The sequence below is a fragment of the Salvelinus namaycush genome, chromosome 8, assembly GCF_016432855.1.
Source record: "Salvelinus namaycush isolate Seneca chromosome 8, SaNama_1.0, whole genome shotgun sequence".
NCBI classification, from domain to species: Eukaryota; Metazoa; Chordata; class Actinopteri; order Salmoniformes; family Salmonidae; genus Salvelinus; species Salvelinus namaycush.
In genome coordinates this window covers 27,032,728-27,055,149 of record NC_052314.1, presented here as the reverse complement: position 1 = coordinate 27,055,149, position 22,422 = coordinate 27,032,728, and the positions used below count along the sequence as shown (strand labels likewise).

At 45.3% G+C, this 22,422-nt stretch overlaps 1 protein-coding gene across 1 annotated transcript in view; it reads right to left on the bottom strand.

The window, feature by feature from the left end:
• Nucleotides 1-1,734: 1,734 nt before the first annotated feature.
• The window catches only part of LOC120052570 (E3 ubiquitin-protein ligase SH3RF1-like), a 52,904-nt gene continuing 32,216 nt past the window's right edge, over nucleotides 1,735-22,422 (bottom strand). The window contains exons 4-12 of the mRNA XM_038999555.1: nucleotides 20,235-20,330; nucleotides 18,435-18,743; nucleotides 13,819-13,929; nucleotides 10,689-10,816; nucleotides 9,666-9,836; nucleotides 9,212-9,489; nucleotides 8,755-9,068; nucleotides 5,447-5,829; nucleotides 1,735-5,277 (exon numbers count right to left, since the gene is read on the bottom strand). Coding sequence (XP_038855483.1) covers nucleotides 5,109-5,277; nucleotides 5,447-5,829; nucleotides 8,755-9,068; nucleotides 9,212-9,489; nucleotides 9,666-9,836; nucleotides 10,689-10,816; nucleotides 13,819-13,929; nucleotides 18,435-18,743; nucleotides 20,235-20,330 — 1,959 coding nt within the window. The 3' untranslated portion in view covers nucleotides 1,735-5,108. The remainder of the gene's footprint in view (nucleotides 5,278-5,446; nucleotides 5,830-8,754; nucleotides 9,069-9,211; nucleotides 9,490-9,665; nucleotides 9,837-10,688; nucleotides 10,817-13,818; nucleotides 13,930-18,434; nucleotides 18,744-20,234; nucleotides 20,331-22,422) is intronic.

Below are 22,422 nucleotides of genomic sequence, written 5' to 3'. Positions count from 1 at the left end.
AAGAAATTCCCCTCGACCACACCCACAAATATTCTTTCCCATTGGGTGGACAGTTACAGCTAGCTAGTTAGCGTTGCTGCTACAGAAGAACGGGGCTGTTTGCAAGTTCAGCTGAAGGCAACATTGAAGTTTTCAGAATCCCAGTACACATCCAGAGTGCTTGAGGAGAAAGGATTATCCCAGGGGAAAATTGCATCCCTTGAGAGGGCAAGAACAAGATGTCAGGAAAAGTGCAGTATTATCATAAGAAGACGTATACTTGGAATACGGAGGAGGAATGGAGGGAAAAAGGGAAATGGAGGGAAAAAGAGAGGCAGAGGAGGTCGAAGAGAGAGAGGAAGAGGGTGAGCTTGAATCGGTTAAAATGGTGGAAAAAAGGGAGATGGTTTGTTAAAGAATGGTAGAAAGTGTAAGCAGAGTGAGCAGTACACCGTATTGAAGACAGGAGGAGAAATGGAAGTGAGTGAGGTTGTAAGTGTGGTAAGGTTCTCAGAGCCCGAGGCTTGCACTGAGTGTCAGGATAAAGATGAGTCTGACGGTAGGAGTGACATTTTGGGAAAAAGTGGACCCATTTGTGGTTTTAGGGTGGGTGAAAACAGAGTAGGGTGCTGCGGACTCGGTGAAGGTGACCAGAAGTGGTCTTGTGATAATTGTTTGTATTTCTGCTGGTCAGAGGGAGCAGCCGCTCCAAGTTAAACGAATGGGGGAAAGAGATGTTTTATCTCAAGAAAAGGGCTCCATTGAAGGGAGTGATTACTGAGGTAGCAGGAAATATGAAAGTTGACCAACCGAAGGGGAAGATTCCCTGTTTGTAATGCTCGTCGTTTGGTGAGACGCAGACAGGGTGGCGTGAGTAGTGAAACAGAAGAGTCATTTTCTGTTCTTTTGAGTTTTAATGTTGAGTCTTTGCCTGACAAAGTGATGTTAGAGTATATAGTGCATTCGGAAAGTATACAGACCCCTCAACTTTTCCCACATTTTGTTATGTTACAGCCTTAGTCTAAAATGGATTCAATTAATTTCCCCCCTCATCAATCTACACACAATACCCCATGACAAAGCGAAAACAGGTTTAGAAATTTTTGAACATATAAAAACATTGAAACGAGGCCCTGATCTCCATGTTATGTACACACACAGTTGATATAGGGCTATACAGACAGACAGACCAATTGGCATTTTACAAACTTACTGTAGCCTGGTTTGCTGGCGTGAAAGGCAGAAGTGGGACCCTACCTATCGCTCCAATAGGGTTAACCCACTTGTTTGGAATTGTAACATGGCTCATATAGCGAGGACCGCTACACTGCCCCCTCTGAACAGGAAGGCACATCCCTGTGCTTTGACTAATCTCAGCCCCCCCCACAAGTCCCAGTCTGTGCGTTCCGATGGCCCCACGGCCACCATCCCACTTCTAACACCAATGTAGTGAATGGAAGGAGCGGGAAGCGAACCCTGGTGTAAAAGGGAAACACCCTACGCATCGTGCCAATAAGGTAAACCCACTTGGTGGGGATTGTAACATGGCTCATACATAGAGAGGATTGCTTCAATACATACGCACAATCTTAAGCAGTTCCTGCAGAGGGATGAGAATAGAGACGAGAGGTGACTTTGCTGTCGTGTCTTCAGTCCCTCATGTCTGTGGTAATGCTTTCAGACACCTCTACACTGGCAGGAAGAGACCAGCTAAATGCAATGACACACACACAGAAATTAAGAGGACTGACAAAATCCATGGAAACCATTAGCTTTTATTGTTCTAGTTATTTTTACAAAATGTGCTATTCCCTCATACTTAAAGAATGTTTTGTTTTGAATGGATGCCAATTTCACCATGATCAGACTAACTATATAAAACTAATAACACCCCCGGCAACAAAAAAAAAAATCAAGCAAGTCACCTTGGCATACGGAGAATCTGTTTAGTTTAATAAAGCAGACTTTAGTGCTACCTTGTGTTCCAACAAGGCATGAGATTACAGTAACAACATGTTCACAGGAACTCCCACTTCTGGGAGTACACTTCTGGGAGTACACTTCTGCCTTCTGCTTCAGTTCTCGACAGAGAAAGTCATTATTTGATCATTAAACTATGTGTGAAAATCAATATGACTAAGGTACATATGTAAGATCTTAATTTGATCACTTTGTTGCAGGAGAACTTTGCTGCAATGCAGGAAATGTAAAGCTTGCAGTGTATTTGAGGTTTGAAATGTACAATTACAAAAAATGTATCAGCCCCTACAAGAATATCCACTAATTGTAATCCACATAATTCCTGTTGCTGCAGGACCATCTTCATGCTGTAGCAAACTGGCTCAAATTAAGATCCTACATCTGTATATACTGATGGTACAGTAGTTAAATGTGTGTGTAATGTATGAAAAAACAATATTTTAAAAAGCCTCATCAGTAACAGAAATGCAAAACCCAGTTCAGCATTAGAGGTGAGGTGGAGCTGGTGAATGCCAAGACAACAGTGGAACATTAGGTTCGTTCTACATAGGCAAATTGAGAAGCAAACAGGTCTGAACAGTGTTTCGTACCAATTTATAGAGCCTTTACTCCCAACTCAAATGTTATTTCAAAACAACAACATATCCAACAGTCACACATAGTGGTCCCAGCTACTGTATGACACAAACACCCACTTAAACATGCTTTGGGAAATATTCCCCTCAGGTCTGACATATGAAATCTCCAAAATGCAGCACTATCTGGTGTTTAAAATGTCCTCAATCTTTAAATGTATTATTTTGACCTTCCAACTCCCTTAAGACTGTTGATACCCAGTTGCTAGGAGCAAACTAAGAGCAAATCTCTTGTTGCGGTGGATTAGTGCCTACAGGTCCAACCTGTCATTTAGACACAGCGGCCTCAGCTGTTGATATTGCACCATAGCATCTGATAGAAGAGGCTGCAGCAGGAGGAAAACCAAGGACACTAGCCTCTTGGTGTCTGCCTGGTGTGCTATAGTGAAGGGAGCACACTAACAATAGAACAGCCACTTACTGTCCATCATTGACTAATATAATCCATTTTAGACTTTTCTATACTGCCCAAAAATATGAGATTGGATCAAATCAACGGCTCATCGTGTGGTGTCTGGTGTTTCTTACTAGCAGTGCTGTCAATCTCATTACAATGACTGAAGGCCTATGGAGGAGGATGAGGTGGAGAGTGTGTGGAGTGGGACTGGATTATTTTGAAATCAAAAGTAGCTGAGAATAAGTAGGACCCAGGGCTCTGAGGTTTCACATCCTCCAAACCCAATCAAATCGCACCTCGCTCTCTTTTTTGTGCTTTGAAACAGAAAACGGCTACCAAAACTCAAACCAGCCACACACAAATCATATTCAAGTCAATAGAACACCTAACATCACACACATTGTATAGACGCACTGTACAGCTAAACCCGACAAAACCAAGAATCAATGTTGTCCAAGTCATTGATTGTATTAAAAAAAACTCCACTCGCAACTTCAAGGAGAAACACACTAGATTGCATTGGGGGGAGTGATACCAGTGATATGTTACATTAAGAAAACAGTCTGCTTTATAAGCAAGCAGTGTTTTGTCTTGTATTGACGACACGTTAGGAATGAATTCATCTTTGAAATGAGGGTTGAGAGCCCGTGAAGGTCATACATAGAGCAGGCATGTCAGATGTCTTGCTGCATCTCCACGCTGTAGGAGGCGCTGTCCAGAGCATCTGGCGTCGTACAGATCCAAGTGAATAGAGATATACATATATTATTAAGACGTAACTATCAGAGTCACATGATATGGTTCCTGTGTTGTATGTGACTGTGTCTGTCGTTCACTTGAGATCTTGAGCTGCAGTATGTCCGATGAGGTCTACTATTAGAGGAGTGGGGGAACAGCTACAATGTTCAATAAGTACACATAGAACAATATACAGTAAGTAACACTTGATTGCAACATCTATGGAGTGTTTTAGTTAACATGTCAAGAAAGGCAAGACCAAAACAAAATCCCTAATAATAATGTAAATCAACAGCAGACGCTGGCTTTCCTAACGTTATGGGAATGTTTGGAAAACCTCACCAGGCATCAGATCATCAACGGTATAATAATTCCACCAAGATGACTCTCCCGCTCTCCAATAAGAGGTCTTGGAGCCAAAGGAGAAGCCATTTGGAACACCAAAAGGTCCACGGGATACAGGAGGAGGTTGTGCATATTCCATTGTTGGAGAGGTTCTGGGCCAAATTGGATGTCAAACGAATAGATGGGTGTTTGCAATATGTCAGAAACTCCAACTACCCAACCAGAGGGTATGGAGCTAATGACATCCAGCTGATTACCTTCCCTTCCAGTCAATAGAAGAATAGGTTCAAGGGATCAGATTGGAATTGGGCCCACCTCTACACCTTTTCTTGCTTCACTGCATGTGCTGATGATGACATCACTGATTCTCCTCCCATCTGCTGTATTCTTTACGTTTGCGCTCAAACAGCCAATCAGTGGAGACACCATGCAATATTAACATGCAGCACGGCAGCCAATGAGAGACAAGCACAAAGTGATGTAGGAAAATGTCATAAGACAGGCGCCGACTAAAACCCCTAAACGACGAAAGGTCAAGCACATCTTTTCCAGAAAAAAACCTCCCACAAAAAAATAAGTTACAACTTGTCATATTTCCATCTATTAACAGTTCATATTATTAGTTCTGACTCTCTGGTCTTTGTTTCTTTATATACACTAAAGTGAGGAACAGTACAAGGCACACATTTAACGTTTTGAATTGTTACAGATATAAATAACTGACAAAAAGAAAATCAACAGGAGTAGTGTGCTCTCCTCCAGCTCGGTCCGCCGTGCTTCCAACTGACAGCTAGCTCCTCTTCAGCTCTGTTTAAATGATTTCATCATTCTTCTCCTCTGTGCTTTGAGGACCACTTTGAATGTTGTGTATGTATCCATCTCATCCTGTCCCTAGCAACTTCAGCTGGTTGGCTTGCAGCTTGGCCCCAAAACAAGGCAACAACAAAGTCAGACGTGGTTCCATTGATGGTCAGTTCATGGTATGGTCAGGTCACGGTCGGTCTACTGTGGTCAAGTGTGAGTCAGATGGTCAGTCAGATGATGTCTACGAAGCTGCCAGGGAACAGTCCGGTCCTGCCGTTCCTCTGGAGTGTTCCTTTGAACCAGCCGTCCTCCCTCTTCCTGTGAACAAACACTATGTCTCCCTCTTTGAGCTCCAGCTCTGCATCACTCTGAGGGGGGTAGGACACCACCACTCTGTACCTGAGGGGGGGGGGGGGGGGATCAGAGGGGATACTGTACTGACACACTTTGCAGAAGCACAGGAGATCAGAGACGCCACACACACACACACCACAATTCCAGCAGAATCACAACATCAGAAAGACCTTTAACAATATGTCACAGTTCTACAATATAAGAAATGCTGTACCTTTCGCATAGGATTGGCCGAGCGTCGTGCTGCTGGGAGGTGAGGGAGGAGCATGCCTGGCGAGGGGGCGGAGCAATGGGGGCACATCCATCCAGGGGGCTGCTCTTACGGTGTGTTAACTCCGGGGCTGAGGAACAGGAGGATGAAGAGGAGGCAGTGGCTGCAGTAGACTCAGGCTCCACAGGGCAGGGGACTGCACGGCCATGGTTACCCACGACAATGCCAGCAGAGGAGGGAGAAGGGGTGATGTCGGGGCCCATGGCCCCCTGGAAGACCTCCCCCGTAGCAGCCTGCTCTGCCTCCAGGGTGGGGGATGAGGGGGGAGAGGGGCGAGACTTCTTCTTGTTAGACGACAACAGCTTCAGAATACCTTTCTTTTCCCTCTGCAGAATGAAAGAACGATAATGATGTAAGCTGCATATAGACTGTCTTACAGGAACTCACTGTGTGGACAGTCAAATCTGCATAAACATAATCCATTGTCATGGTCATTAGGGCCTGATGAGAATTTGCTCCAGACTAATCACTGTTGTGTAATGATGTCTTCAGGGCTGCCGCCAGCAGAGTTTCTCTCACTCTCTAACTCAATTCCCAGGGCCCACCCGTGAAAGACAGAGCTGTGTGTGAGAATTTGTTTCTAAAGATAAACTGGAAGGACTCCTGTGTTCAACAAAAATACTGAGCGCCTGGTATTCAAAACAAGGGAACCAGAAACTCAGTGCAAATGTGAACTATTTCACCAATCCACTGTAGCCGTGTTTCACATCAGCCAAATATGCTAGGCATGATAGAAGTAGCTACAGTGGCAAGAAAAAGTATATGAACCCTTTGGAATTACCTAGATTTTTTGCATAAATTGGTCAAAAAATTTGATCTGATCTTCATCTAGGTCACAACAATAGACAAACACAGTCTGCTTAAACTAATAACCCACAAACATTTATACGTTTTCATGTCTTTATTGAACACACCGTGTAAACATTCAGGGTGGGAAAAGTATGTGAACCCTTGGATTTAATAACTGGTTGTCCCACCGTTGGCAGCAATAACCTCAACCAAACGTTTTCTGTAGTTGCGAATCAGACCTGCACAACGGTCAGGGGGAATTTTGTATCATTCCTCTTTACAAAACTGTTTCAGTTCAGCAATATTCTTGGGATGTCTGGTGTGAACTGCTCTCGAGGTCATGCCACGGCATCTCAAATCGGGTTGAGGTCAGGACTCTAAATGGGCCACTCCAGAAGGCGTATTGTATTCTGTTGAAGTCATTCTGTTGTTGATTTACTTCTATGTTTTGGGTTGTCCTGTTGCATCACCCAACTTCTGTTGAGCTTCAATTGGCAGACAGACTAAACTTCTCCTGAAAAATGTCTTGATAAACTTGGGAATTAATTTTCCCGTCGATGATAGCAAGCTGTCCAGGCCCCAACGCAGCAAAGCAGCCCCAAACCATGATGCTCCCTCCACCATACTTTACAGTTGGGACGAGGTTTTGATGTTGGTGTGCTGTGCCTTTTTTTCTCCACACATAGTGATATGTGTTCCTTGAAAAACAACTCAACTGTAGTTTCATCTGTTCACAGAATATTTTGCCAGTAGCGCTGTGGAACATCCAGGTGCACTTTCGCAAACTTCAGACGTGCAGCAATGTTTTTTTTGGACAGCAGTGGCTTCTTCCGTTGGTGTCCTCCCATGAACACCATTCTTGTTTAGTGTTTTACGTATCATAGATTCGTCAACAGAGATGTTAGCATGTTCCAGAGATTTCTGTAAGTCTTTAGCTGACACTCTAGGATTCTTCTTAACCTTATTGAACATTCTGCGCTGTACTCTTGCAGTCGTCTTTGCAAGACAGCCACTTCTAGGGAGAGGAGCAAAAGTGCTGAACTTTCTCCATTTATAGACAAGTTGTCCTACCGTGGACTGATGAACATCAAGGCTTTCAGAGATAATTTTGTAACCCTTTCCAGCTTTATGCAAGTCAACAATTCTTAATCTTGGGTTTTCCGAGATCTCTTTTGTTCGAGGCATGGTTCACATCAGGCAACGCTTATTGTGAGTGTTTTTTATAGGGTAAGGCAGCTCTAACCAACATCTCCAATCTCATCTCATTGATTGGACTCCAGGTTAGCCGACTCCAATTAGCTTTTGGAGAAGTCCTTAGCCATACTTTTTCCAACCTACACTGTGAATGTTTAAATTATGTATTCAATATAGACAAGAAAAATAAACTAATAACACAAATTATTGTAAAGAACACTATGTTTGTCTGTTGTTGTGACTTAGATGAAGGTCAGATTAAATTTGGATGACCAATTTATGCAGAAATCCAGGTAATTCCAAAGGGTTCACATAATTTTTCTTGACACTTTATATACAAACGTGAGAGATATGCTAACATTGCAGATAGGAATACTGATGGCTAAGTTGTGGGGATGTAATGATTCACTGATATGCATCGGTCCCCAGTTCAAATGTTTAAGATATGGAGTGCATCGGTCCGCGGGAGCCCAAACTGTGCGCAGCTTCGCGCGCTGACCAATAGGTCGGCCTATTCCTGATCTGGCACATCTGCACGTCACCTTCAGCATTCAAATGTTTGTAAAATGGCTGCTGCAATATTATCGATCAAACAAGTCGACTAAATTGGGTCAGCTGTAGTTGAAAGTGTTCTACAGGGATGCTGGCCATGTTGAGTCCAATGGTTCCCACAGTTGTGTTAAGTTGGCTGGTGGACCATTCTCTTGATACACACATGAAACTGTTGTGTAAAAAACCCAGCAGCATTGCAGTTCTTGACACAAACCAGTGCTCCGGCACCTACTACCATACCCCGTTCGAAGGCACTTAAATCTTTTGTCTTGCCCATCAATCCCTCCGAATGACACACATACAAAAATCCATGTCTCAATTGTCTCAAGGCTTCAAAATCCTTCTTCAATTAACTTGTCTCCTCCCCTTCATCTACGTTGATTGAAGTGGATTCAACAAGTGACATCAATAAGAGATCACAGCTTTCACCTGGTCAGTCTGTCATGGAAAGAGCAGGTGTTCTTAATGTTTATTATGAGATAGGGGTGAAATCCAAAGTTGTGCTATATATGAGCTCCATCAGCAGATTTTAATTTAGAATGGAAAATAAATGTGTTCATGCATCAAATGTTAGTGCATCGAATCGTATCACATCAAACCGAACTAAAACGTATCGTTCCTGTATGGTATCGGATCCCAAGTATCTAGATACGTATAGAATCATCTGGAAAGGGATCGATGCACATCCCTACTAGGGTGCTATCACGAATGCCCACCTTGCCATCCTTGTCCAGCCGACAGGCGAGGGAGGCGTTAGCTGACATGGAGTTGCCGTTGCCGGGGGCGACAGGCATGGTGAGGACTGCCACTTGTCGCAGGGCATCGCCATCCAGGGACGCGGCGCTGACGTTTGGCGGGGTGAGGGAGGCAGCAGCACATCCCAGAGCCACCCCAGCGCGGACACAGCCCTGGGCAGGGTTGGAGGAGGAGGAGCAGGTCTGGGATTGGCACACTGCCAGGTAGGCTACAGATGTCTGTGACTGGATGGGCGTCACAGCAGCCGTGGGCCGGTCCTGACTGTGGCATGCAGCTGGGGGCAGAGGAGAGGCACGTGGTTAGGCTATACACACAGAACCATATGCCCCTTTCATCATATATTCACAATCACATACACTATCCTACACTGGCTAGAATGTATGCTTGCACCCTTCCTCTTCCCCCAGGGGACCCTACCTGTCCTGACAGCGTTGCGTGCCTGGTTAACAGTCATCTGGGACGTCATGTGCATGAGCACCTTGGCCTGTCCCGTTGTCACGTGAGCAGCCGTCACCATGCCCGCGGGTAAAGGGCTGGAGAGGGCGGGGCCCGGGCAGATGGGGAGGGCCTTGTTGAAGTCAGGCCCTGGAACGATGGCCCCCAGAGGAGTGGAGGGGCTGACGATGGTGACCCCTCGCCCAGCCTGGGTGCACAGAGCAAGGGGCACTTTGGGCTGGGTGCTGCCGGACACCGTCCTAATGGGACAAACAGAGGACAGGGAGGAGGGTTAGGGCTGGGGAGCCTTAGGAACGCTGCATATACAGAGATAATCAGTGTGTACGTGTGTGTGTGTGCTCATATAGTATATATACACACACACACGTGTATGGTGTGTGTGTGTGTGGTGTGGTGCGTAATGTCTGCGTCTGACCTGCTAACGGGGCTCATGTAATTGCCAGGAAACACTCCTATCTTGCCAGTGTGCATGGATGTGCCTTTGAACCATCCATCTTGACAGCGCTCCAGCACCAGGAACATCTCTCCCTTCCTCAGCTCCAACTCATCCTCCTTACGTGGGGTGTAGGGAAACAGGGCCACGTAGCTGGAGAGGGAGGCGAGAGAGATAGGAAACATCAAACACATATGGACACACACACGGGGACTGTCCAATTACCCTCAGGAGGAAATGAGTCAATCGAAGACGTGTTGTGTGTTTCGAACATTTAGTCTGTCACATGAGCTAAATTTACCCCCCTACCACAGTCTAAAGAATGTTCATCAACATCTCCTCTCTCTCTCTCTCTCTGAAACCCTTACTGGAAGACAGAGGCGGACAGTCCCTTCTGCACTGGTCTTCCTACAGTACATTAAGAGAAAGCTGCACTATACTACTATAGAGGAATGCTATGGTTACGTTCTGAATGACACAGCTATGTGGGTCAGAGCACCACAGATGTGCTGTAAAGGGAGTGGGAAAGGCATGTCTCCAGGAACCTCAGAGGCTTTAAAGAACCACTGCTAAAAGACAGCAGACACTTTCACTGGTGTCAGGGGAGGGGAAATGAAGAAGAATGTAGACACACGGACAGATACACGCTTTGGGGAGGTGGGCCGTATTTAATTCCAATCAGGTGTCTGGAGTCTCAGAGGAGTAATGATGTGAGGGGCCAGGGGTCAAAGGTGACAGACAGGGTCTCTGATAGGACCCAGGAGACTGTCCCCCACAGGTGTTGCCCTTTCATCCGTCAACGGAGCTCTGGGTCAACCTCTGGTGCTCCACACTGACAGCTTAGGGGTCATTCAGAGGCTTGGAGAACTCCCAGAACCCACCCAGAAGGACCCATGCCCTAGCCATGTGTGGAACCTGCTGTTTCACTGCATGTTCTCTCGGGTTTAGCGTGCTTGTACTTTATACGTGGAAGAGTGTTACATGCATCTGTGTGTGTGTACTCACACTGTGGGTCTTTGCCGCCCACACTGTTCGCTAGTGCTGGGGAAGGGTCTCTGACTGGCAGCCAACGAGGAGGCTGCTCCCACCGCTGAGGATTGTGGTGGAGGCGGCGGGGGAGGAGGGAGAGCATCCTGTCAATGAAAACAACAAACATCAACAACGACAGTCTGAAAGAGATTAGACAGCATATTAGAACAGTTTACAGTAAGCTTGAATCAAATCTCTCACATACAAAAACATCTTTGTATGGAGCCGAAAGAAAGACCGGAACCACAAATAAACAATTACATGCCTTTAGCGCAACATGACAGTGTTACATTACTGTTATAGCTCTCATGAGTCCTCTGAAACATGACCCGCCAAACCGCGCTTCTTAACACCTGCCCGCTTAACCTGAAAGCCAGCCGCACCAATGTGTCGGAGGAAACACCGTTCAACTGACGACAGAGGTCAGCCTGCAGGCGCCCGCCACAAGGAGTCGCTAGAGCGCGATGAGCCAAGTAAAGCACCCCCGGACAAACCCACCGCTAACCCGGATGACGCTGGGACAATTGTGCGCTGCCCTATGGGTCTCCCGATCACAGCTGGTTGTGACAACCTGGGATCGTACCCGGGTCTGTAGTGACGCCTCTAGCATGGCGATGCAGTGCCTTAGACCGCTGCGCCACTCGGGAGGCCCACCCCTGGCCTTTTAACCAATGACTGACTAGGTGTTACATAATGAGAGAAACTGGTCAGTGAAAGAGGGATATCATTTACTCTGTTCAATGAGGGAGAGTATCGCTTGGCATAGAGGTTTGGTCTTGTCCCCAACTTCCCCCGAGATCTGGGAAGGAATCTCCAGCGTGCTTGTTTGCTTGTTTGTTGCTATAGAAACGACACTGGGGCCTGGTGAATCCATTGCTGTGTTTAATGAGGACCATATGAAAGTAAAAACATTTCTTTAAACATTATATAGTTCAGCCCACCGGCCAGCAGTGAGCGGATTCCTCTGGGCTCTCATCCTTGTTCTGCCTCTAACGGGACAGAAACCAGACCTAAACAACTATTACACAATCATACACATTGGTGTACTGAGAAAGAGGTGGGTTTCTTCTAAACATGTGTAACTATCCATGTACAGTGACTTCAGAAAGTATTTATACCCATTTATTCTACTTTTTCTTGTTACAGCCTGAATTCCAAATGGATTTTTTCCCACCCATCTACACACAATATCCCATAATGACAAAAATTAAAACATGTTTAGACATTTTAGCTAATTTATTGAACATGAAATACAGAACCATCTAATTTACATAATTATTCAGACCCTTTTGCTATGACACTCCAAATTGAGCTCAGGTGCATCCAATTTCCTTTGATCACCATTGAGATGTCGTTACAACTTGATTGGATTCCACCTGTGGCCAATTCAATAGTTTGGACATGATTTAGAAAGAAACACACCGGTCTATAAGGTCCCACAGTTGACAGTGCATGTCAGAGCAGACACTACACCATGAAGTCTGAAGTCTGTAGATCTCTGAGATATAAGCATCATCACAATTATATCTGGGGAAGGGTTTAACAATTTCTAGAGTGTTGAAAGTTTCCAAGCGCACCGTGGTCTCCATCACTGGGAAATGATAAAAATATGTAACTACCCAGACATCAAAACCAAACTGAGCAACCGGGCAAGAAGGACCTTGTTCAGGGAGGTGACCAAGAACCCAATGACCACTGACAGAACTACAGAGTACCTTGGCTGAGATGGGAGAACCTGCCAGAAGGACAACAGTCTCTACAGCACTACACCAATCTGGGCTTTATGGGAGTGGCCAGACCGAAGCCACTCCCGAGAAAAAGGCACATGACAGCACGCCTGGAGTTTACTAAAAAGGCACGTGAAAGATAGTCTTCTGATAAGAATTTTTTAAAGCTATTTGGCCTGAATGCAAAGCGCTATGTCTGGAGAAAACCAGGCACAGCTCATCACCTGTCTAACACCACCCCTACCGTGAAGCATGGTGGTGGCAGCATCATGGGGATTCTTTTCAGCAACTGGGACTGGGAGACTGGTAAGGATAGAGGGAACAGTGAATGGAGCCATATACAGGCAAATTCTTGATGAGAACCTGCTTCACAGTGCAAACAGACTGGGGGCGAAGATTTACGTTCCGACAGGACAATGACCCCAAGCATACAGCCAAAGCAACGCTGGAATGACTTCAGAACAAGAATGTGAAAATCCTTGACCTGCAAAGCCAAAGCCCAGACTTGAATCCCATTGAAAATCTGTGGAAAGACTTGAAGATTGCGGTTCACAGCCACTTCCCATCTAACTTAACAGGGCTTGAGAAAATCTGCAAGGAAGAAAATCCCCAAATCCAGATGTGCAAAGCTGAAACAGAAATACCCAAGTTGACTCAAAGCTGCAATCGCCACCAAAGGTGATAAAGCATTGACTCGTGTGTGAATCCTTATGGAAATGAGAATTCTATATTTCATTGTCAAACATTTCTAAAAACATGTTTTCACTGTCATTATGGAGTATTGCATGTAGATAGGTGAGACAGAAAAACAAAAAAAATGGATTTCAGGCTGTAACAAAATGTGGAATAAGTCAAGGGGTATGACTACTTTCTAAAGGCTCTGTATCTGCAGAGAAATAAACAAGGAACAAGATAAATGTGTCTCAACTTGACATTAACAGGCCTGAGGAGCAGACAGACATAACTACTATGGAGCAATGGGGGAGGGGGGAGGGAGGAGGGAGTGGCACAGCACTCAGAAGGGCCTACATGCTTGTGTGTGTGTGTTGGTGCACTGCTGACGCTAGAGCGGAGATAATTAGATTGCCTGCAGGCCAGAGAAATCATCTGTAGAGAAACATCATGTAGGAGTTCTCCATTGATGCGGAGAGCTCAACCTTTATGTATACATTCTCAGCAGTACCACATAGCAACACAGCCACACACCCAGCTGAACACAGCACAGCCATGGCAGCACGCGACCATACGCTACTGTATGCAGGTTCCGTTTTAAGAGGAACCTGATGTAAGTGAAGTGCCATGGGCCAATTTAAAATCTTTTATAGCCAGTATTAGAGGCCCAGTAGTGTAGTTTCAGTTGAAGAGAGAACTCCACCTACCACAGGGATGGATGCGTAGCTCCTCTCCGGGGGAAACGTGAAGACAGTTGCCGTAGTAACGGGACTGCTGGGGGGAGGGGTCACTATGAGTCCAGCTGTGCAGATGTGTACCTGTTGAGGATGGACAAAGTCAGACAACTTCCTCAATACCACCACTACTCCCATACAATATAATAGCATTACACACAGGGCACAGGACTGTGTGCTAGAACAACTATGGCATTTCAACGATAGTTGCAACCCTCCATTTGTGCTAGTCTGTCTCCTCGCATCCAGTCTCACATGGGCAGAAGACTTACTGGTATGTTTGATCTAACAGACTAGTTATTTAATCTCTAAACAGGGTTGGGGAGTAACTGATTACATGTAAGCCACTGATTACATGTAATCAATTACATGCAATCGGATTACAAAAAAACGGTACCCAGTTACGTTACCAGCACAAATATTGTAATCAGATTAGAGATACTTTTGAAAAACTAGATGATTCCTTATTGGATTACTTTTCAATTCAGAAAGGACGTCCGCGAAAAAATATTGACACCTTTCTGTTTTCTCAATGACATTCAATTCAGCATTGAAAAAAGGCGCAGGTTTAAGTTTTTTTCCACCTGAGCGAATCTAACCACAAGTCAGAGACCACTATGATGACACACCAAATGCATTTGATGGATCCTTTTTGTCTTCTTCTAATACCTCTTATAGGGAAAGTCAGCAATTTACGTTACTGAGTTTGGGTAATCCAAAAGTTACATTACTGATAACAATTTGACAGGTAACTAGTAACGGATTACATTTAGAAAGTAACCTACCCAACCCAGTCTCTAAAACATGTCACACACGGCCTAAAATGTCACATTAAATGGAAATGTCGCCTTCACAGCAGCGGTGGACCCAATTGGCTAAGTCAAGCTGTGCTGGTGTCCTGATGACACGCTTGGCTGGGTGAGGTCATATGACTGTCAAGAACAAGTTTTCATTGGCCGGGTGAAGACGGATAACTGCTGAGGCCCCTTGCTGAGAGAAAGTGAACCACAGTGATTCACGCTTTGCATGACACTGACTCACAGGGCAATACTGTTGGACACACAATGTCTCCTTGTACCCTTTACTCCCCACAAGCCATGCATGACTGCCCCAGACAGAGCAGAGCAGCCTCAAGGTAAATCATTACAGAGGACCCACCTCAAACTCAAATCAACTGTGTAGCAGGGGAAGGTGCAATGAGGCAAGACGGCCACAAAAACGTCTCATCGTGAGGGGCTGCAGTACCCACACTTGCAGTACTGTACTAGGCTATGTCTGCATTGAGCATTTAGCTATATGTGTATGAGCCACATATGTGAGTGTATGTGTACAGCACATCAGTTACAACATAAGTGTTCCGATTTACAACACATTAAAGAGTAGCAGTTCTGTTTTCATATACTACAGGCTCCTTTAGTCAACAGTCTCTTCAAGTCCATTCCCTCTAAAATAAAAGCAGTGGACAGAGGGCGTGTTCATTCCCATACATTCCCTCCCTCTGGCCCCCCGGGCAACGACTGCTTCCCATTGTTGTTTTTCAGTCTGCTTTGAAGGAGCGAGAGAAGAGCGGCGAGAGGTCGAGCCACAGATTCCACCTGGGGTCTCTCTCCATCTTTATATGTGTTTTTATTAAGCCCATTAATAAATCAAACCCATCGTGAGTTGTACAGCGCCTGTTTCAAAGAGCAAGCTCACCTCCCAGGTGGGAACGGAGGTTTTATAATAAAGAGTGTGTCTCGTTCATAATGATGGCAGATAAAATCTGAAGAGTTTAAAATACATCATTCTCCCCTCTCCCTGTGGGGCCAAAGCTTTAATGAGAGCTGGATCTTCCCAAAATGAAAAGGTATATGGATGCACAAAAATACTCCGTTTCTAGAGAAGCTGTCGGCACACACACAGACACAGACACAGAGGAATGCCAGCAGTTGGAGAAAGGATTTGTGAGGCTGCCGTTTCCCAGGAGAAGCTGTGGGTAAAGCATGTTAGTGTGTCTGAAATGTGTTGCGGCCCAATGCCCAAGGGGGTGAGACAGCGAGAAGACACTCAAATGGTACATTCTATTCTCCTACTCAAAATATAACCAAGAAGAGAATCACACCCTCCAAAATAAATGCTCAATTTCTGACTGCTGCAACAGACAGAAGAAGCCGGGGACTACGAGGGAGACCACTGAATGTTGTCAGACGATAGACGATAAAGCCATGTTGGTTTAATACGTAAAGAAATGTCACATTTTTTAAGATACACTACATGACCAAAAGTATATGGACAGCAGTTTGTCAAACATCTCATAAAAAAAAAGAATGGGCATTAATATGGAGTTGGTCCCTCCTTTGCTGCTATAACAGCCTCCAATCTACTGGGAAGGTTTTCAAGAAGCCACGAGCATTAGTGAGATCGGGCACTGATGTTGGGCGATTAGGCCCGGCGCGCAGTCTGCATTCCAATTCATCCCAAAGGTGTTCGATGGGGTTGAGGTCAGGGCTCTGTGTAGGCCAGTCAAGTTCTTCCACACCGATCTCGACAAACCATTTCTGTATGGACCTCGCTTTGTGCACGGGGCTGTTGCCACAAAGTTGGAAGCACAGAATCATCTAGAATGTCATTGTATGCTGTAGCGTTAAGATTTCCCTTCACTGGAACTAAGAGGCCTAGCCTGGACCATGAAAAACAGCCCCAGACCATTATTCCTTCATCAAAACTTTAGTTGGCACTAAACATTGGGGCAGTAAGCATTTTCCTGGCATCCCGACAAACCCAGATTTGTCCGTCAGACTGCGTGATTCATCACTCCAGAGAACTCATTTCCACTTCTCCAGTCCAATGGTGCACAAGCTTTACACCACTCCAGCCGACACTTGGCATTGCGCATGGTGATCTTTGGCTTGTGTGCGGCTGCTCGGCCATGGAAAGCCATTTCATGACGCTCCCGACGAACAATTATTGCGCTGGCGTTGCTTCCAGAGACAGTTTGGAACTTGGTAGTTAGTATTGCAACCGAGGACAGACGATTTTTACACGCTACGCGCTTCAGGACTCGCCATTCCGGTTCTGTGAGTTTGTGTGCCTTATCACTTCACGGCTGAGCCGTTGTTGCCCCTAGATGTTTCCACTTTACAATAACACTTACAGTTGACCAGGGCAGATATAGCAGGCCAGACATTTGACGAACTGACTTGTTGGAAAGGTGGCATCCTTGTGCTACGTTGTCACAGCTCTTCAGTAAGGCCATTCTACTGCCAATGTGTGTCTATGGAGAGTGCATGGCTGCATGCTCAATTTTATACACCTGACAGCAACGGGTGTGGATGAAATAGCCAAATTCACTCTTTGGAGGGGTGTCCACATACTTTTGTATATATAGTGTACTTCAAACCAAAATAACACTCATGAAATGAAGTCAACATTTAACCTTCATGTGAAGAGAGTGTATGCTCATTGGCAATGTCAGTATAGAAGTCCCTACTCTGTACACCAAGCAGGCTGGGGTGAGGCAGCTGTCGTCTCAATGCTCCTCTACGCTGTTCTCCACTGGAGAGAAAATGGGGGAAAAAACTAAGCAACCTACTGAAGGTTCTCACAGCCCCCCGTCAGTCACAGAACGCTTCAGCCTGCCTGACACGCTAACTAATCATCTGTCTGTCTGTGTGTCTGTCAATCTTATAGTCTGTGTGTCTGTCTGCCTGCTAAACTGTCTGCCTGTCTGTGTCTGTCAAGCCCCCAGCCACCCCCCCCCCCTCTCTCTCAAGCCCCCAGCCACCCCCCCCCCCTCTCTCTCTCCCTCCCTCTCCCTCTCTCTCTACAGAGCCTGACAACCACAGAGCAGCTGTGAGTGGTTGCCATTCCGAGGTTGCTGTGGAAACCTCGGGGGCTAAGCTGGAGTCTTTTTTGCGGGCGAGTGGAGTCACGCAGCCGTAATTTCAAACGCTTGGACGAAGCCTTGGCCTGTTCGGCATGACGTGTGGAGAGAGGGAGGGAAGTGTGGGTAATTGCTGACATAAGGAGAGTGGGAATCTTTATCGGGGAACAAAAACATCTGATGAAAACAAGAGTGTGGAATCTGCTTGTTGTTTGTGCTTGTTGCATGAGCATCTTTAGTGCACATAGTTTCCCTCGGTTCCTCACTCATTACGCCTGATTAACAAGCCCAGATGGACAGTGTGGAGCCGACATGGACAGGAAGCAGGACACACACTGAGGGTTATGACAGATCTGGTGACAGAGTGACAAGTCCATCACCTATCCCATGAAATCAATGGCAGTGATTATACACTAGTCCATAGTACAGACACCCACCCATAGACAGATGAGCTGTTATGCTGGCCAACAGGATGGTTTTTACAATTCTGGTTTAAGGGGGTTGTTCAGAACAAAGTTCTACAATAAATTGTGGAGGAATTCATTACTAGGTACAATAGACTTTGGGTTATGGGTAAATTAATTTCATTCATCATATACAAGAGTGCTTCAGACATAAGGTTCTCTCGATTTAGTGGCTTCCTCGTTGAATACAAGGCCCCTAACCAAACAGTACAAAGACACTGGACAAGAGGGAACGCAGTAGCTCCCTCTCCCTCCTATCTCACCTGTGAGGGTGCGCTGCAGGACAGTCCTCCGCTGATCTCGCTGATGCGTGCGGCTGCCGTGGGGTTGGAGGAGCTGATGAGGACCGGCCCACTGATCTCCATGGAGTGTCTCTGGGGGGGCGGGGCCAGACAGGGCTTGTGGGACATGGTGAGGGAGGTGAACGAGTGGCGCTTCTTACTGTTCTTCTTCTCCCCGGCCCGGTGGGGGCCCCCGTTACTCTGGGGGCCCGACGAGGCCCCCTCGCCAGAGTCCCCACTGGAGTCCCCAGGCTTGTCTAACTCAATCAGCTGGCGGGCCGCAGAGTTAAACTACAGAAGGAGAGAGGGAACAGGATGACATAGGGAAGGGAAGGCGGGAGAACATGGAGAACAGGATGTAGAGGGGTAGATAGGAGAGAAAGGGAGTTGTTAATATGATAATGAAAGCTGTCACTCTTCATAATGAAACTAGCTATAGTGAAAACCACCCTTTGCCGTTATCTGATGGGAGAAAGCAGTGTGCTGAGAATGCTGCCAGTGCCAGGGGGTTGAGAGAAGACCTTGGGCTCAGGGGGAGTGGAGGGTTTTCAGGCAGCCAGCGAGCGGAGGAGACTGCAGGCCTTCACGGCCTCTTTCGTGTAAGGCAGGAATCAAAGGAGGAACACTAAAAAGGGTTTAGCTAATCACAGGGAGGACGAGGGAGCACTCCACGACACAGATAGCCCCGAGCTGCTCTTCCTCTACTTAGAACATCAAAGCGGAGAATTTTCACACCAATCCTGAGGAGACGCAGTGCTAAGCTGGGTTCACCAAGTGGTCCCGTGTACACACGTAGCACTAGATCAGATGTACAGCCAAATATAGAACGGGTATCAGTATAGAATCACTGCACAGACAGAACTCCCCATCCATAATCAAGTGTGGTTATGCAAGACCTAGATTTGAGTTTGTCCTCTGACAGTGCCAGAATTGTTCATATTTTCTTTTAAAAAGCTATTTACTGTGTGACATATGCTGAATGTACAGTACTCATCATTTGGATATTTGTGTAACCTGTGCGAGACACGAGTAAAAAATGTCTTCCTTGGAGGAAAACATAGTATGTCTGCTGTGAAAACACAGCCAATTGTATATGCACGAATGGTTTCGCATCCATTCCCTTCAAAAACGCCCCCGTCCGGATATTAGACCAACCTAAAAATCTGTCACATGAATGGGGCCTTTTTCTCCTCCTCTGCTTCTAAGAATGTCACTTTCGACGTCAGAATCAAAGATTACCTTCACAAAAGCATTCACACGGAAAAAGGTCTTGCCTTCCTCAAATTGTGCTTCCTTTTATGACATGTCTCCGCCCACTCCTGTGTTTCTCTCTACCATGCTCCTCCATTAAGAGAGAAATGCTGTTCGAAAAGGTTTTCATAGTGCCACTGGTTACTTCTGCATGTTACTTCTACATTCTCCGGTTATGTTTCAGGTCTATTACACAGGTAAGGTTCATCATCCCAGCAGACAGTTCTCTACTAAAACAGCAGTGATCAGTAAGGCTTTTGTAGGACAGTGAATTACCTCAGGATGCCCAATCAGCAGTAAATCTACTGGAATGTTTAGTACTTCGGTGAAATATATTTTGACCGTTTTCAGGGGCGAAGCAACAGGGGAGAGCAGAGAGAGCACTAATGTGCACATTTCGCAAGATGTCTAACAAAGCAAAAATTATAGCACTAACACACTCAGCATTTTCCAACCTCTTCCTGAGGTAAAATGCTCCCCTGGACATATCAGGGACGCTCCGGTTAACACTTGGAGGAACATTTCGCTTACCTCAACATATGATATGGGGAAGATTCCTATTTTATCCCCCAGCATTCCCTCTGCCCAGTTTTCATCCACTCGGCGAATCACAGTCAGAATATCATCCTAGAAGAGAAAAAATAGAGAGGTTGTTACCGGGCAGACTGTCATTAAAGATGCTGCTAACCAGCAGAGTTTTAGATCCTTTATGAAGAGAGAGAGAACATGTTTTATTAAAAACTAAAAGGAAGTGCCCACATTAAGGCTAGACTGCATTATAAGAGCAATAAACTGGATCCTGTTTAGAAAGGAACAAGCCAAGCACTTTCCTTTGTTTCAGATTTTGCTCATAAGACATAAAAAACAGCAGACAGCTTATAAAAGTCAAATATAGAAAGTAATGACCCATTGGGTATATTTGAATAGATCCAGGAATGAAGTAATTTAGCAACAGGGGTTGGAACCGGTTCAGGGATACGTTAAAATAACACAATTATTTTACATTTATACTGTTCTGGAACAGAACCGTTATTTTAAACACATGGGAACCGGTTAATGCCGTTCTTTTACGTTCTGGGCATTTTTTTCCCTGTCCCACAAAAATCGCATCACAGCTCTATTCATGTGACAGTTTTTAGCGTCTATGCAAAGCCCTCACTCTGTCACTCAGAAACGTGTTCCAGTGTCTGCCTGTCAGTGCGTGTGTAGGCTACCTGCCCCTGCCGAAGCATAGGTTACTGTAGAATGCTGACGATGTTACAACTGTGATTCAGAAATTAGGGAGAGAAATTTTTAATTAGAGAAGAATATAACTTTTTCAATGCTAGTTAAGGATACTATAATGTCATCTAATTCAGATAACGTGTGTCATAAGATGCCCAACGCTTCAAGTCAAGTCTCCTACTTCCCCACCTGCAAAATTTCAGTTGTATCTCACGCCCTACATTTGTCTGTCCATAGTGACTGGCAGCACAGTGTGTGTTTGTCTTTCATTATGGTTAAACCATGCAAAAGACAATATGCTCTTAACTTTCCTATACAGATTAAATAGCTTACCTGCTCCATTATGAGCTGCTGTATCCGCACTGATTGGTGAAGCCATTTAATGTCAAACTAAATGTAAAAAAAAAAATTTTTTAAGAAATGTATTTGAGGTTTAAAAAGGAACAATATAAACCGGTAATTTTTAGGGGTTTGAACCGGTTCAGAACTTTATTTTTCTGGTTAGAACAGTGGAAAGATTTTTTTTTTGGTTCTGTTCAGAACGAAACGATTGGAAAATAATTTGTTCCAACCCGCTTAGCAATTGTACAGTAGGTGCAGTGTGAGCGTGGATAACTGGTCCTCTACACTAGGAGGGAACATGTATTGCATCAGCAGGACACGTCCACAAAGACCGCCACGAACTCACTCAGAGTGTGGTCAGGGTTAAGCCACAGAGCTTTTACAATCAACAGTTGAGCGGTTAGACGCTGCAAAAACAGGAAAATGACAGCTTAGAAAAAAACAGTATAGGTTGTAATTAAAACTCTTGCTACTATGTCCTATGTGGTACTTCTGTAAAGTCTAGTGTCGTCACGATACCCACATTTTACAAACGATGCCAGGCCAAGTATCACGATACCAAGTAGTATCGGGAGGGGGGGGAATGTTATGCTCATGTGCTACACAACCAATCTGTGAGTGATGTTCACACTTCTACTCAATAAAACACATACTGAACATAACGTCACACTGTTCAATGTATAACATAGAATGGCTCATTTCTCATATTTGCAAAGGTCTACCTGTGATTTGCTGGAGGAAGGAATATACATGCATAATGATCTGCATGTCATTGTGTCAGTAAGGGGAAAACACTGCATGAAACCTACTCATCAGTTCACACACTCACACTCCCTCGCTCTCTTTCTCTCTCTCACAAACACACACTGCTCCCAACTTTAAAACATGTTAGGCACCAAACAGAATGTAAGGTGCACCATAAAAATATAGGTTTTTGATATAGTTAGGCCTATATGAATCCTAACTTTGAATAAACATCTTGTGAGTAGCAGACCCTTTTCCTTTCTTCCTGTGCCAATCAAATTTGCCTAGATCTACTGTGAAGTTATCAGGTTGTTAGCTAGCTAGGTAACATGACTGAAAATTGTGTGTTATCAAACCAATAATTAGCGGTCAGGGATTGGTTTAAAAATGTCTCGCGACATGGTTTGTG